The sequence below is a fragment of the Mustelus asterias genome, chromosome 15, assembly GCF_964213995.1.
Source record: "Mustelus asterias chromosome 15, sMusAst1.hap1.1, whole genome shotgun sequence".
NCBI classification, from domain to species: domain Eukaryota; kingdom Metazoa; phylum Chordata; class Chondrichthyes; order Carcharhiniformes; family Triakidae; genus Mustelus; species Mustelus asterias.
This window is the reverse complement of record NC_135815.1, coordinates 79,952,344-79,967,961: the sequence shown is the minus strand read 5'-3', so window position 1 is coordinate 79,967,961 and position 15,618 is coordinate 79,952,344. Positions and strand designations below refer to the sequence as shown.

The window sequence follows — 15,618 nt, the reverse complement described above, 5'->3', positions numbered from 1 at the left end:
TTACTGATACTGGCCTATTGAATGGGTGTTTACCTGTCATTACTCTATTCTGGTGGAGTTTACCTGTCAGCTTACATAATACTATTCTATTGATGTATAGCTTTCCCTTGAGTTTACCTGTTACTGTACCATTGATGAGGAGGGTTTTAAATGTGCATTTACATGTTGCTGCCTTTTGATGGCGAGGTTAGCCTGAGGTCATCTGTTACTGTTCCATTGATGGTGTTACGCAGTGGATGGAAGCGAAACTAAACTCCTTTATTTATTCACCATCTGTCCATAAGCAGAAGTGTTTTAATTTTTGAAATAGGTTCTGTTGTGTTTCCCCAAACCCTCTGTTTTGTGAGGTCAATTTTTTAAAGTGACTCGCAGCAAATTCTCTTTCGGGTGAAATCAGAAGTAAAGTTTATTCACATATTCAAACGTGGGGAATGGTTGCAACTTCATACACACACAGAAGTATACACTATGAAGATAGAAAAGAGGAATTTTTAACAGCCATGAACAACCTAAAGAAAAAGCACCACTGATGTGGACATCTGTTCACGTGATTGGCAGAGTCCAGAGTCCAATGACGGTTCCAATGGTAGTTGGCTGGCACCTTGATGGCCACATGAGGGCAATCAATTTCACTCTGGATGTGGGAGACCCTACAATTGCCACAAAGCTTCTGGCCCACTCAGCCTAGCTGGCTTGGTTCACTCTGATATGGATAATTGTGCTAACCCACTTGAACAGAGTATCAGCCACCAGCTTGACATGGAAATGCACAACTGACTGAGAGACTCTACAAAGATCACCCACAGACCCCTGGAAAGATCCAGAGCTATAAAGGTTAAGGGCTACACTGATCTTGAGAGCCATAGGCATTGGCTGTCCACCCACACAGTAGGAGGATATCTCTGGCCCAATCATCATGGCAAATGGACGTGACAGCTTCGCTTGAAAGCTTGAGCCCCCGAGACACTGGACCTCTTGTCATGCCTGCCTGTAATGGCAGCTGGATAGTGACATCTTCTGCAGGACCATCCTCTTTGCCTTTGCTCCTGCCTCCTCATATCCTGCTCTTGGATGACAAAACGGACTGGCCACCAGCCCATGTTATCTGTGTAGGCAATGTAAAATCCAATGTAAAATCACGCATGCAATGTAAAATCCAGGTCAATTGGAGTTTAAATCCTACTGATTCTCACTCATGCCCACTGACCAAAATATTGCACTAGTGCGCGATGATGTTGGGATGCCGCTGAACGTCATCTTGAGCAATTACATGCAATTCAGGATCGGACACGGGCTTGCCCAAAAAGCATAAAATTTGACCCACAGATTGGATTTAAAGTAAAACTTTCTCTGCAGTGCTCTAGGAAGGACATATGAACAGGAATAGACCATTTAGCTTCGCAAGCTTGTTCCACCATTCAATGAGCTCATTGTTGATTTGCGACTTATGTCCACATATCTGTCTTTATCGCATATCCCTTAATACCCATGATTAACAACATCCTACCAATCTCAGATTTATTAATGGTTGAGTTTGCATCAATTGCCATTTGTGGAAGACACTTCCAAATTTCTAACACCTTTTGTGTGTAGAAGTGTTTCCTAATTCACTATCCAAAGGCCTCCAGCATTAGGGTGGCAGGAGACCGTGGGGTCTGTATATCGTGAGATTAGTAGTAATGTAATTGCATTTAAAGTGAGGGGGTTGGTGGGGGATCAGTGAAGGGTGGTGCAGCCCTATCCGGCCCTTTACCGCAGCCTCGGTGTCCAGAACTGGTTGATGCCGCTCCTCACTGGCGCTTACTCACTCACTGGTTGCTGTTCTCTGCCAGCTCCAACATGCTCCAACAGAAGATGGTAAGGCTCTCCTCTTGAGCGGTGGCCACCTGTTCTCTTTCTCCACTGACTGGTCCTGGCTCATGGTGCCAGTGTTTGTGCATTTGACCCAATGTCTGTCTAGCTGTCTGCTGATTTGTCAATTTTTTTATGTCAGTCTGGCCTTTTTAGAACTTACAATTCAAAAGAATCTGTTCTTAGAAAAAAAAGTTATGTTCAACTGTCCTGGCTATGTTACTGATGGATAAGAAATGGAACGCAGGTTTGATATGTTTCTTCCTTCATTCACAGAATGTGGGCATCACTGGCTCAGCCAGCATTCATTACTCATCTTTAATTGCTCTTGAGAAGGAGCATTGGACCATTGGAGTCTATGTGGTGCAGATATGCCCATAGTGCTGCTAACAAGGGAGTTCCAGGATTTTGACTCAGCAACAATGGAGGGACAGTGATATAGTTCCAAGTCAGGATAGTGTATGGCTTGGAGGCGAACTTGCAAATGGTGGTGTTTCCATGAATCTGCTGCCCTTGTCCTAAATGATAGTGGTCGTGAGTTTGGAAGGTGCTAAGGAGCTTTGGTGAGTTCATGCAATTCATCTTATAGATGGTACACACTCCTGTCACTGTGCATTGGTCATGGAGGGAATTAATGTTTAAGGTAGTGGATGAGGTGCGAACCAAGTGGACTGCTTTGTCCAGGGTGGTGTTGAGTTTCTTGGATGTTGTTGGAGCTGCACTCATCCAGGCAAGTGGAAAATATTTCATCACACTCCTGACATGCTTTCTAGATGGTAGATAAGCTTTGGGGAGTCAGGAGGTGAGTTAACTAACTGCAGAATTCCCAGCCTCTTAACTGCTTTTGTAGCCACACCACTTATGTTGCAGGTCCAGTTCAGTTTCTGGTTTAATGGTGATGCCCAGGATGTTGATAGTGGGATTCAGCGAGGGTAATGCTATTGAATGCCAAGGGGAAATAGTTAGAGATTCTCTCTTATTGGAGATGGTCATTTCCTGGCATGTGTATGGTGCAAATTTTATTTATCATTAAATGCCTTGCTGCATATGGCTATGGACTGCTTCAGTGTCTGAGCAGTCACGAATGGTGCTGAACATTGTGCACCCATCTATCTATTCATTCTTTGAGTGTCATTGGCTGTGCCAGCATTTATTGCCAATCCCTATTTGCCCTTGAATTTGCTTGCTAGATAACTTCAGAGGGCATTTGAAAGTCAACCACATTGCTGTGAACCTGGAGTCATATGTAGGCCAGGCCAGATAAGGTTGGCAGATTTCCTTCCCTAAAGGGCATTAGTGAACCAGCTAAGTTTTTATGACAATCGACAATGGTTTTCATGGTCAGTAAAGGTCTTTTAATTCCAGGTTTTTAATAGGTCGGATTCAAACCTGGATCTCCAGAGCATTACCCTGGGTCTCTGGATTACAAGTCTAGTGGCAGTACCACTTCACCACTCCTAATCATTAATGAACATCCCCACTTCTGACCTTATCCTTATGAGGGAGGAAAGGTCATTGATAAAGCAGCTGAAGATGATTGGGCTTAGAACACTACCCTGAGGAACTTCTGCAGTGATGTCTGGGAACCATGATAATTGACCTCCAAAAACCACAACCAACTTGCTTTGTGGTAGGTATCACTCCAACCAACGGAGAGTTTTCCCTTGATTTCCAGCCAGTTTTGCTAGGGCTGCTTGATGTCACCCTTAGTCAAATGCTGCCTTGCTATCAGGGGCAGTCACTTTCACCTCACCTTTGGAGTTCAGCTCTTTTGACACTGTTTGAACGAAGGCTGGAAAGTTGTCAGGAGCTGAACAGCCCTTGCAGAACCTTATTTGAGCATCATTGAGCAAAAATGGGGAGGGATTCAGGGGAGCTGAAAACCCAGACATTTGAGCAACCTGAGGAAAACTGTTGGGACACCGGAATGCTTCGTGAAAACCCAGACTGTTCTGACAAAACCAGGATATCTGGTCATCCTCTCTCATAGCAGCGGGCATTGTGTGTCCTCTCCCAGGCCACCCAGGTATTTATTGGAGTGGAAACTCTGGAGGTGAACTCTAGAATCAGAGGACCGATGTGACTGCCTGCAAAATGCTCTCACTTGATTGCAAGGAAATACAATGCATTTGTGTTTGCTTGCAAAAGTTGGAAATAACAGGATGTGTGGGAAGTGCTCCCCCTTGTGTTGAAGTGTCAATAGATGCAGCCTTCTTACTTCCACTCCCAAAAGGACTTGGCTCTAATTTTTAGACTGTGCCCCAATCCTAGACTTCTCAACTAGCAGAAATAGTTTCTCCCTATGTATCATGTCTGTTCCCCTTAATAACTTAAACTTCAATCAAATCACCTCTTCATCTTCTAAGTTCTGAGGAATACAGCTCAAATTTATGTAACCTCTCCTTGACACTTGGAGTCCAGGTATCATTTTCTGGTAAATCTACGCTGCATTCTCTCCAATATCAGTTTATCCTTCCTGAGGTGTGGTATCCAGAACTGCTCACAGTACTCCAGGTGTATTCTAATCAGGGGTATAGCATAATTTCTACCCCTTTGTATTCTACTATTATAATCTCTCCCTCAATGTCAACAAAACGACTTCAGGAAGCATAGTGGAGGATATGCCCCTGTCTACATAAGAACATAAGAAATAGGAGCAGGAGTAGGCCATCTAGCCCCTCGAGCCTGCCCCACCATTCAACAAGATCATGGCTGATCTGAAGCGAATCAGTTCCACTTACCCGCCTGTTCCCCATATCCCTTAATTCCCTTATCGATCAGAAATCTATCTACCCGTGATTTAAACATATTCAACGAGGTAGCCTCCACCACTTCAATGGGCAGAGAATTCCAGAGATTCACTACCCTCTGAGAGAAGAAGTTCTCCCTCAACTCTGTTCTGAACTGGCCCCCCTTATTTTAAGGCTGTCGCCTCTAGTTCTGGTTTCCCTTCTAAGTGGAAAGAATCTCTCTACCTCTACCCTATCCAGCCCCTTCATTATCTTATATGTCTCTATAAGATCACCCCTCAGCCTTCTAAACTCCAACGAGTACAGACCCAATCTGTTCAATCTCTCCTCATAAGCTACACCCCTCATCTCCGGTATCAACCTGGTGAACCTTCTCTGCACTCCCTCCAAGGCCCGTATATCCTTTCGCAAATAAGGGGACCAAAACTGCACCCAGTACTCCAGTTGCGGCCTCACCAGTGCCTTGTATAGTTGCAGCAAGACCTCCCTGCATTTATATTCTATCCCCCTCGCGATAAAGGCCAACATTCCATTTGCCTTTTTGATCACCTGCTGCACCTGCAGACTGAGTTTTTGCGATTCGTGCACAAGGACCCCCAGGTCCCTCTGCACAGTAGCATGATGTAATTTTTCTCCATTTAAATAATATTCCAATTTACTATTATTTCTTCCAAAGTGGATAACCTCACATTTGCCAACATTATGTTTCATCTGCCAGATCCTCGCCCACTCGCTCAGCCTATCCAAATCTCTCTGCAGACTTTCCGCGTCCTCCACGCATTTCGCTTTCCCACTCATCTTCATGTCATCAGCAAACTTTGATACCCTACACTCAGTCCCCTCCTCCAGATCATCAATGTAAATGGTAGACAGTTGAGGCCCCAGCACCGATCCCTGCGGCATGCCACTGGTCACCAACTGCCAACCAGAAAAGCACCCATTTATTCCAACTCTCTGCTTCCTGTTAGATAGCCTATCCCCAATCCACACCTACACCTTACCCCCAACTCCGTGTACCCCAATCTTCTGCAGCAACCTTTTGTGAGGCACGTTATCGAATGCCTTCTGGAAATCTAAAAATTCCCCTCTGTCAACAAATGGGGCAAAATAGAAATGGTTGAGAGCTTCAAGTTTTTAGGTGTCCAAATCACCAACAACCTGTCCTGGTCCCTCCATGCCGACGCTATAGTTAAGAAAGCCCACCAATGCCTCTACTTTCTCAATAGACGAAGGAAATTTGGCATGTCGGCTACAGCTCTCACCAACTTTTACAGATGCACCATAGAAAGCATTCTTTCTGGTTATATCACAGCTTGAAATGGCTTCTGCTCTGTCCAAGACCACAAGAAACTACAAAGAGTGTTGAACGAAGCCCAGTCCATCAATCAAACCAGCCTCCCATCCATTGACATTGTCTACACTTTCCGCTGCCTCGGAAAAGCAGCCAGCATAATTAAGGACACCACGCACCCCAGACATACTCTCTTCCACCTTCTTTCGTCAGGAAAAAGGTACAAAAGTCTGAGGACACAGACCAACAGACTCAAGAACAGCTTCTTCCGTGCTGCCATCAGACTTTTGAATGGACTTACCTCACATTAAGTTGATCTTTCTCTACACCCTAGCTATGACTGTAACACTACATTCTGCACTCTCTCCTTTCTTTCTCTATGAACAGTATGCTTTGTTTGTATAGTATGCAAGAAACAATACTTTTCACAGTATACTAATACATGTGACAATAATAAATCAAATCAAATCTAGTTTCAATATAACGGCCAGCATTTCATTAGCCTTTTTGATTATTTTCAGAAAATCTTAATGTTCTACGTCCCTGGACACCCAAATCTCTTTGGACCTCCACTGTCTCTAGCTTCTCAATGTAGAAAGTACTTTGTGTTCCATCTCTTTTAGGTCCAAAGTAGATGAACTCAACTTTGCCTAGTTTGAAATCCATTTGCCACAGTTTTGCCTATTCACTTAATCTATTAATATCTCATTGTAATTTGATGCTTCCATCTACACTGCTTACAATGCCTATCTATGTGTAATTAGCAAATTTGGATATCTGGCTTTCTATCCCACCAATTAAGTTATTAATAAATATGCTGGTTTATTGAGTCCCCAACACAAATCCCTCCTGAACAAGATGATACATATCCTGCCAATTAGAGAACTCTTGTCTTCTGCCATTTGCCAATTTCCTCAGCAAATCAGTAATCTTCCTTCAGTTTCATGGGCTTCAAATTTAGATAACAGTCCTTTATGAAGGACTTTTATCAAATGCCCTCTGCAATCCCATATATTTAACATGCATAGTCATTTCCCTGTCTACCACTTCAGTCACCTCTTCAAACAACAAATTAATCAGACATGATCCTCTCCTTACAAATTCATGTTGGTTCTCTCTAAACACCTGAACATTTTCAAGGTGTTCAGTCATCCAATACTTAATTATAGATTCTAGTAATTTCTTGACAATAGATGTTAAGATAACTGGTCTAAAATTCCTAAGTTTCCTTCTTTCATCTCTTTAAAATAACAAAGTGGCATGTGCAACTTTCCAATTCAGAGGAAAGGTTCCCAAATTGTGAGAACTTTCGAGTGATTTTTGTGAGGGCATTTGTAATGTTTGTATCTCCTTCCTTTAAAACCCTGGGATGGAATTCACCTGATCCTGGAAATTTATGCCATCTTTAGTGCCATTAATTTTCTCACGAGATATTTTACTTAATTCTGGTAGATCTCCGATTCAATTTTAGCTTCCTTGCCATAGTTGGCATGCTAACCTCTTCCTCTACTCTAAATACGATGCAAAGTAATTATTCAACATAGCCACATTTCCTCATGTTAATTGAAAATATCAGTTTTCAAGTAGCCCAAATTGCTCCTGACCACTTTGTTTTACATATTTCTAGTGTTGATTTTGATATTCTCTGCACGTTTCTTTTCATAGTCTCTTTTTACTGCTTTTACTGTCAGGATTCATGGTTTTTATTTGCATTTCTGTATGCTTTTTCTTCAGTTTTTTGTTGTTTCTTATCTCTTCTGTCGTCCAGGATTGTTTATTTTTGGCAATTAGAGCTCTTGCACTTTACGGGTGTAAACCAGTTCTATATCACATAAGATTCATTTTTGAACATCTCCCACTAATCTTCTCTCATTTTACCCATTAACAATTTTTCCCAGTAAACTGTCCAAAAATGATCTAAAACGTTTCAAACGTCTCATTTCAAATACGGAAGAAGATTTTGTGTTTCTGTCTTCCCCACGGGTTTTCAAGACAACACAGCAACAAATACTGAAAAGAAGCAACTTAGTCCAATGGACTCTGGGAACCGAAAAGTAGGCAAGTGAAAGAAGAAACATAATATTACATCTGTCAAAAACAATGAGTGTCCTTCCCACCATCGGCCTAAGCTGAATTTGAAGATAGTGCACTAAACCACTGCACCACCCTGTCCTAATCATATGCAATAAGCTCAGTGGTGCTATCAACTGACAGGAAATTCACTTTCTTTAAAAAAAGAAATGCTTACTTACTGTCATGTGTTGAGAGATTTTGCTGACTGTAGTTGAATTCTAGCCAGGCCAAGTAAACATGCATCATGTGCCCGCACTGATAGCTATCACCCGACCAAGTGTATGTAAAAGATATAGAAACATAAAGGAACAAACTAAACTGGTAAACAGTTGAAAATTTTCAGCCTAAGCTTAGTAAACTGTGGGTTCCTCACATTAAGATTTACATTTTGATTTTCCTTCCTATATTGGCTGCCTCAGTGTTTTGAGCTGGTGTGGAATAACAGGAATTATTTAAAATTTACAGCGCAGGAACAAGCCATGTGGTCTCTGCTCCGTGCTCATACACCAAACAAGCTTCTTCCGACTGACTTCATCTCATCTTATCAGCATATCATTCTATTTCTTTCTCCCTTATATAAGAACATACGAAACAAGAGCAGAAGTAGGCCATTCGGTCCCTCAAGCTTACTCTACCATTCAAAAAGATCATGGCTGATCTGTTTATGTTCTGATTTCCACATTCCTATCTACTCCCTATAACCTTTGCTTCCCTTGCCTAATAAGAATCTTTCTAGCTCTACCTTAGAAGTATTCGATGACTCGCCTTCTGAGGCAGCCAGTTCCAAGGTCACACAACCCACTGAGAGAAAAGATTTCTTCTCAACTCAGTCCTAAAGGGCAACCCCTGGTATTAAAATAGTGCCCCCCTACTTCTGGACTCACCCACAAGAGGAAACATCCTTTCCACATCCACCTTGTCAAGACCATTTAGGATCTTATAAACCTCAACCAATTCATACCTCACCCTTCTAAACTTCAGTGGAAACAAGCACAGTCTGTGCAACCTTTCCTCATAGGACAGCTCACTCATTCAGTTATCAATCTAGTACACTACATCTAAACCACCTCCAATGCATTTACATCCTTCCTTAAATAAAGAGAGCAAAACTACACACAGTATTCAAGAAACAGTCTCATCAATGCCCTGTATAACTGAAGCATAAGATCCTTACTTTTATGTGGGTCAACCCACAGCACATGGACTGCAGCGATTCAGGAAGGCAGCTCACCATCACCTTCTCAAGGGCAGCTAGGGACGGGCAATAAATGCTGGCCAATCAGCAATGACCATATCCCAACAAAGAACAGTACAGCACAGGAAACAGGCCCTTCGGCCCTCCAAGCCTGTGCCGCTCCTTGGTCCAACTAGACCAATCGTTTGTATCCCTCCATTCCCAGGCTGCTCATGTGACTATCCAGGTAAGTCTTAAACGATGTCAGCGTGTCTGCCTCCACCACCCTACTTGGCAGCGCATTCCAGGCCCCCACCACCCTCTGTGTAAAAAACATCCCTCTAATATCTGAGTTATACTTCGCCCCTCTCACCTTGAGCCCGTGACCCGTGAATAAAAAAATGTTCAATTCCTCTTGTAAAGGATTCCATTAGCCTAGTTGCACCTGCATACCAACGTTTTGTGATTCATGCGCGAGAACACCTAGATCCTTCTGCATCTCAGAATTCTGTAGTCATTCTCCGGTTAAGTTGTTTAAGTAATATTCTGTTCTTCTATTCTCCTTGCCAAAGTGAACAACTTCATATTTTTCCACTTTATACTCCATCTGCCAGATCTTTGCCAACTCATTCAACCTATCTATATCCATCTGCAACCTCCTTATGTCCGCTTCACAACATACTTTCCTACCTATTTCCCTCATCTAAGTCATTGATATAAACTATATAAAGTTGAGGCCCCAGCACAGATCCTTGCAGGATTCCACTCAACACACCCTGCCAATCAGAAACTTGACCTTAAGTACCTTCCTGTGAATCATCTCAACCATTCCATATGATAATGAGTTCCACAACTTCACTACTCTTTGCGTAAAGAAGCTTCTTCCATATTTGATTTATTAATGATGGTCTTATTCATGGCCCCTAGTTTTGGATCCCCACATGGGGTACATCTTCTCTAGGCACGCTCTGTTAAAACTCTTCACACTTTTACAGACCTTAATACAGTCACCTCTTCGCCTTTTCCTGATTTTTGTAGCCTCTCAGTTCTTATATCATTCCTGTAAATTGCATCTTCTCCAATGCCTTTTAATTAGGAAGACCACATCTATTGACACAACACCAGGGGAGCTCATCCCATACATCCTCTTATTTCCACACTCTTAAAATCCCTACAGTACAGAAGGAGGTCATTCAGCCCATTGAGCCGGAACCAACCATAATCCCACCCAGGCCCTATTCCCATAACCCCACGTATTTACCCTGCTAATCCCCTGACACATGGCCAATCAACCTAACCCGCACATCTTTGGACTGTGGGAGGAAACCGGACCACCTGGAGGAAACCCACGCAGACATGGGGAGAATGTGCAAACTCCACACAGTGACCTGAGGCCGGAATTGAACCCAGGTCCCTGGCGCTGTGAGAGAGCAGTCCTAACCACTGTGCCACCCAAGTAATGAAAGAAAGACTCTTGGAAGCAAGTGCACCAGCAAAACACAAATGTATTATATCTCTCCTCTGAGACATGAGCAACATGCAAGCAGTCAAATCCCTCTTCTTTCTATAGTTCATCCCAGAGCTGTCACTTGAGCAAATGCCTGGGTGGTATTGAAGAGGGCACAGACAATAGTCAATGCTGACACACTGGAGGCCTTCGAACAGTGAATAACCTCCTGATTAATTTGGCGCGATTCCCTTTGGGTTTTTTTGGGACAATGTGACTTCTCCTAGTTTGATTGCACCATATGTTTCTTCATTGTATTATGGCACTGATATAGCTGGTTCCAGTCTTGGTGACATCTTCATCTTCTTTGTGCATGTGCACAGATTGTGCAGGCAGAAATAAGGCTTTTAAGGTGACAGAAGTTATAGGGTTTTATCATATGTTACAGTAATATAAGTATTGCTTAAAAATGAGACATGCCGTCAAAACCATTTATTTTGCAATATTCAAGTACTACCTTGGGGGAGGCAATGGCCTAGTGGTATTATCACTAGACTAATAATTGAGAAACTCAGCTGCCATGGCAGGTGGTAGAATTTAAATTCAATTAAAAAAAATCTGGAATTAAGAATCTACAGGTGACCACGAAACCATTGCCGATTGTCAGAAAACCCATCTGGTTCACTAATGTCCTTTAGGGAAGGAAATCTGCCATCCTTACCTGGTCTGGCCTACATGTGACTCCAGAGCCACAGCAATGTGGTTGACTCTCAACTGCCCTCCAACACAACTATGGATGGGCAATAAATGCTGGCCAGCCAGCGACACCTATGTCCCACGGGATTAATAAAAAACCAACTAACTACAGTCTTGGTCTAACCAAGAGAATATATTTAACATAATCTCTCTGCTTTTAAATTCTATACCTTTAGAAATAAGCCCCAGCACCTGCCTGGAGCCTAATTGAACCATGTAAAATAGCCAATGAAAGGCCTCAGACTACCTCCACTAGCATTTTATCAGCAGCAAGGAGGCCCTCCACTATTTAAAGAGGCTTATAGGTAGGCCCTAAAAGCTTCCCAACAAGCTCTTGAGCAAGGAGAACTCTTTTGAAGCACTAATTGGCCCATGAAAACTTCTGACAGCAGCAATGGCAGCTTTTCCTATCAGGGATCATTCTGCCCAATCCCCAGCTAGAGCCTCCCTAACTGGACCCAGCACCCAGGCCCCACTTACCTTATATTGAGGGTGCTAGGTGATTTGCCATCACCCTAGGGTGTAGCCCCAGCAATGGCTACTACTCCCAGTGGTTATGCTGAGGCTGTTGAACTGCTCAGCCCTCTTATTGGGCTGGCAGCTCTCAAGAGCAGACTGCTCTCTTCAACTGAACCTGGCAGCAGCCACTTAATTGGCTGCTTCCCAAAAAATGCAACCCCATGGTTCCCACCCCCAGCAAAGCAAGATTTCAATTCCGGTGGTGGGACCCCCGACACCTCCAAAAAATCCCTGCCAGTGTTTGAATAACTGGAAGAGAGTTCATGGCATCAATGGTTGTGGCGGTTGGGGCGGGGGGGTGATAACATATGCTACAGATGTGGCAGGACAAGTCAAAGAATTCCCCCGTAGAAATTTCCCCTTCCCCAATGCCCCTTTAAGCAAACTCCCCCCGTGACACATCAATTCTCATAACAATCGGCCCATAATGGTGGCTAGACACCCAGCTTCGTCCAAGCTTGTTCTCTTTCTCTCCTGCATTTGCAGGTACCTATTCTGTATTGTATTCTGAGTGTGCTGTAATTCTGCTGTTTGAGTGTCTGGAGGGAGAGAAATGAGGCAAGAAAATGCCCAAATGATTTATATCGTGGGTTGCTCATAGGAGTGACTGAGGGGTTAATCTTTCATTCTCGGATACTAAAGAACAATCCAGACTGGCTTGTAGCTCTAAAGGGAACAGGTCAGTCCTCCACACATTAACAGCAACAACTTCTATTAATTTAGCACCTTTAACATAATGAAACATCCCATGGCACTTCACAGTAGCACAAGAAAATAAATCACATAAGCAAATATTAGGACAGATGACTAAAAGTTGTTTTGAAGAGTATCTTAAAGGAGAAAAGAAAGGTAGAGAGATGAAGAGCTGTAGGAAAAGTATTTCAGAGCTTGGGACCAGGCAACTAAAGATACAGTCACCAATGGTGGGGCAATTATAATTGAGAATGCACAAAGGCCAGAATTAGAGCAACACACATTTCTTGGAGGGTTATGAGACTGCAGGAGATTTATGGGATGTGGGCATCACTGGCAAGGCCAGCATTTATTGCCCATCCCTAATTGCCCTTGAGAAGATGGTGGTGAACTGCCTTCTTGAACTGGTGCAGTAAATGTGTAGATACATCCATAGTGCAGTTAAGGAGGGAATTCCAGGATTTTGATCCAGCAATAGTGCAGGGAGGGGAGGGATTTGAAAACAAAGATGAGAATTTTAAAATCAGGGTGTTGCTTAAGATAAGGATCCAATGTAGGTCAGTGAACACAGGAATGATAAGGGAATGGGACTTGCTGTGAATTATGACACAGGCAGCAGAGTTCTGGGTGCAGTATGATCAAGATACCTGTTTAACCAAAACCAGCTGATATACAATGATCATGAATATTAGTTAGGATTGACCACTTCTGCACTTGCCAGCCCATACTAAGGAGAAAACTGCAAGCCTGAAAGACAGTATGGGGAGCAAATCTTTGCTATTGTTCTATATATATCTAAGGTCTTGTACAAGTTGTTTTTTTAAAAGGCAATCAGAAGTTTATTCACAGGGTTTCTTTGAATTAAACAGAATTCAAGTGTTTTTTAAAAGCTGAGGGCTGGATTTTCCGGTCATGCCCTCAACAGACATTTTGCTTGTCCATCGAATTCTCTGTCCCACCCATGACAATAACCGCAGCTGGCAGGATCAGAAGATTTCCATCTTAGGTACTAAATGCAATATCTAGCATGAAAGTAGACAAGACTAGGAAAATCCCATGTCCTTATCCGCCCTCTGCCAGGGAAATGGCATAGTTCTCGTAAGTAGACTCAATATGGGAATTTTAAAAAACAAAGAAATCCACCAGGTTTCTGAATCAATTTCTAGTGAATAACATCTGCTGGAATGTGCGAATGCAGACATCCAGTTCAGAATAAGGAATAGGCTTGGCTGATTCCCCAACTCAACTGTGGAAACGGCCTGAACGCTGACAACCAGAATCAGGGACCAGACATTGTGTGTCTCTGGGAGAAGAGTCAGGGGAACAATTGGGATGGGAAGAAGTCAATTCTGCATTTGAGATAAATTCAAAAATACCATTAATCAAAGTTAGCATTATTAGTTTGTAAGTGCAATACAGGCACAATATGTGACAATAGTGTGCAACCAATTGGCGTGTGTCAAATTATGAGCTGTTTTATGATTTAAAGAATCCTGATATTGGCTATTGGCTGGTCGTGTGGTCTTTTTTATACTTTTTGTAGGCTATAATGATCTCTGCAATAACCTGAGGGTCATCTAGTGTGCTGAGGTCACCCAGATTAGAAGTTTCATTGGTAGCTATTTTCTTCAGCACTCGTCTCAAGATTTTCCCAGATCGTGTTTTGGGAAGTCGCTTCACAACCTGAAATTGGAAACAACAATTAGACACAGCCCATAAATATACAAGAAGCAGGGGAAGGGGACTGGCATTGGTGGCCATAATTGCTTGTTCTGACTCGGTGCGTGTGACAGTGTAACATTGGCAGGCATTCCAGATACAGACAGATGTTAAGTTACCTGTACCTGATGTATTGTTATTTGGAAACTGAAGTGCTTTCTATTTCTGCTGCAATCCTGTTTCATATAATCATACAACTAAAAGGAGGCCATTCACCTGGAAGGAGGTATCCAAATAGTTCTACTCCTCCCTGCTCTTTTTCCATAGTCCTACAATTTTCTCCTTTTCAGGTATATAACCGATTCCCTTTAGAAAGTTACTATTTAATCTGCTTCCTTTTCATCTAGTGGATGCGAGATTGCAACAACTCATGGTGTAAAGAAATTACTCCACACTTCCCCTTTTAGGGCAAGATTTTCTAGGCTGATTCCATTGAATCATGGCAGTGAGGTTCCAAAGGTGTCAGAAATCCACAGCAGTCTTCAGCTCTCACTGGCGGTGAACTGGTGGGAAGGAATGTAATTAAGTAGGGTAGTGGCGTATCAGAATTCCACTGCCTTCCTGCCGCCATCAGAATTAGGTTCTAGGTGGGAAGGCCCATAGTTGACTTTCTTGTCCCTGTGCCTCTTATCACCTCTGGGTGCACAAGGAGCAGTGAGGGTTGGGGCAGGGGGCAGTGCCAGGGGACAGAGCTTGGCAATGTCCCTCATCATCGGGGGATATATTAGATTAATAACTTTCTAAAGGGAATCGGTTATATCGGTTATATGCCTGAAAAAGAGAAAATTGCAGGACTATGGAAAAAGAGCAGGGGGAGTAGAAATATTTGTCCCTCATCACCGGGGGCTATATTTGCCTCCACGCCCACAGCGTGGTCACCGTGGCTGGTTTTGGTTTTTGAAAACCAGTAGTGATTTGCACCAGCGTGGCGTCATGCTGACTGGGTGGGAGGATAAAGCATGGGCAGACGTGAAGGTGTCATGGCTGATAAGTATATGTTAATTTAATAATTATTGATTAAAAACAGTAATCATTACAGGATTTTCGCCCTGCCCTGTGTGGCCACTAGATCCCGATCTTTACCTTGCTTCAACACGCCAGTCAATACATATAGTTAGTTGCCTTTCATTGACTCTTAGCTAGTAAACTTGGAGGAACAAGGGGAGCTACTCACCAGGATGTGATCAGGAATAGCATATTTTGCTATCTTAGATGCAACAGTTGATTTGAGATCTTTAACAATGACCAGTTCAGGAACAGTGCAATTATCTTTCAAAACAACAAAGGCAAAAGCAGCTGAAACAAAACATAACTTTTTGTTAAAAATCAGGAAATGCCAGAGTAA

The 15,618-nt window shown here is 42.9% G+C and overlaps 1 protein-coding gene across 3 annotated transcripts in view; it reads right to left on the bottom strand.

Annotated features, from left to right (window-relative positions):
* Positions 1 to 384: 384 nt before the first annotated feature.
* LOC144504611 (acetyl-coenzyme A synthetase 2-like, mitochondrial) overlaps positions 385 to 15,618 on the bottom strand; it is an 81,969-nt gene continuing 66,735 nt past the window's right edge. Inside the window, exons 13-15 of one of the 3 annotated variants that reach the window (XM_078230227.1) lie at positions 15,448 to 15,569; positions 14,121 to 14,237; positions 385 to 1,105 (exon numbers count right to left, since the gene is read on the bottom strand). In XM_078230227.1, the coding sequence (XP_078086353.1) occupies positions 1,055 to 1,105; positions 14,121 to 14,237; positions 15,448 to 15,569 (290 nt within the window). In that variant the 3' untranslated portion in view covers positions 385 to 1,054. Of the gene's footprint in view, positions 1,106 to 12,577; positions 14,238 to 15,447; positions 15,570 to 15,618 lie in introns of those variants that run through there. The other 2 variants (XM_078230226.1, XM_078230228.1) reach the window with 2 other exon arrangements.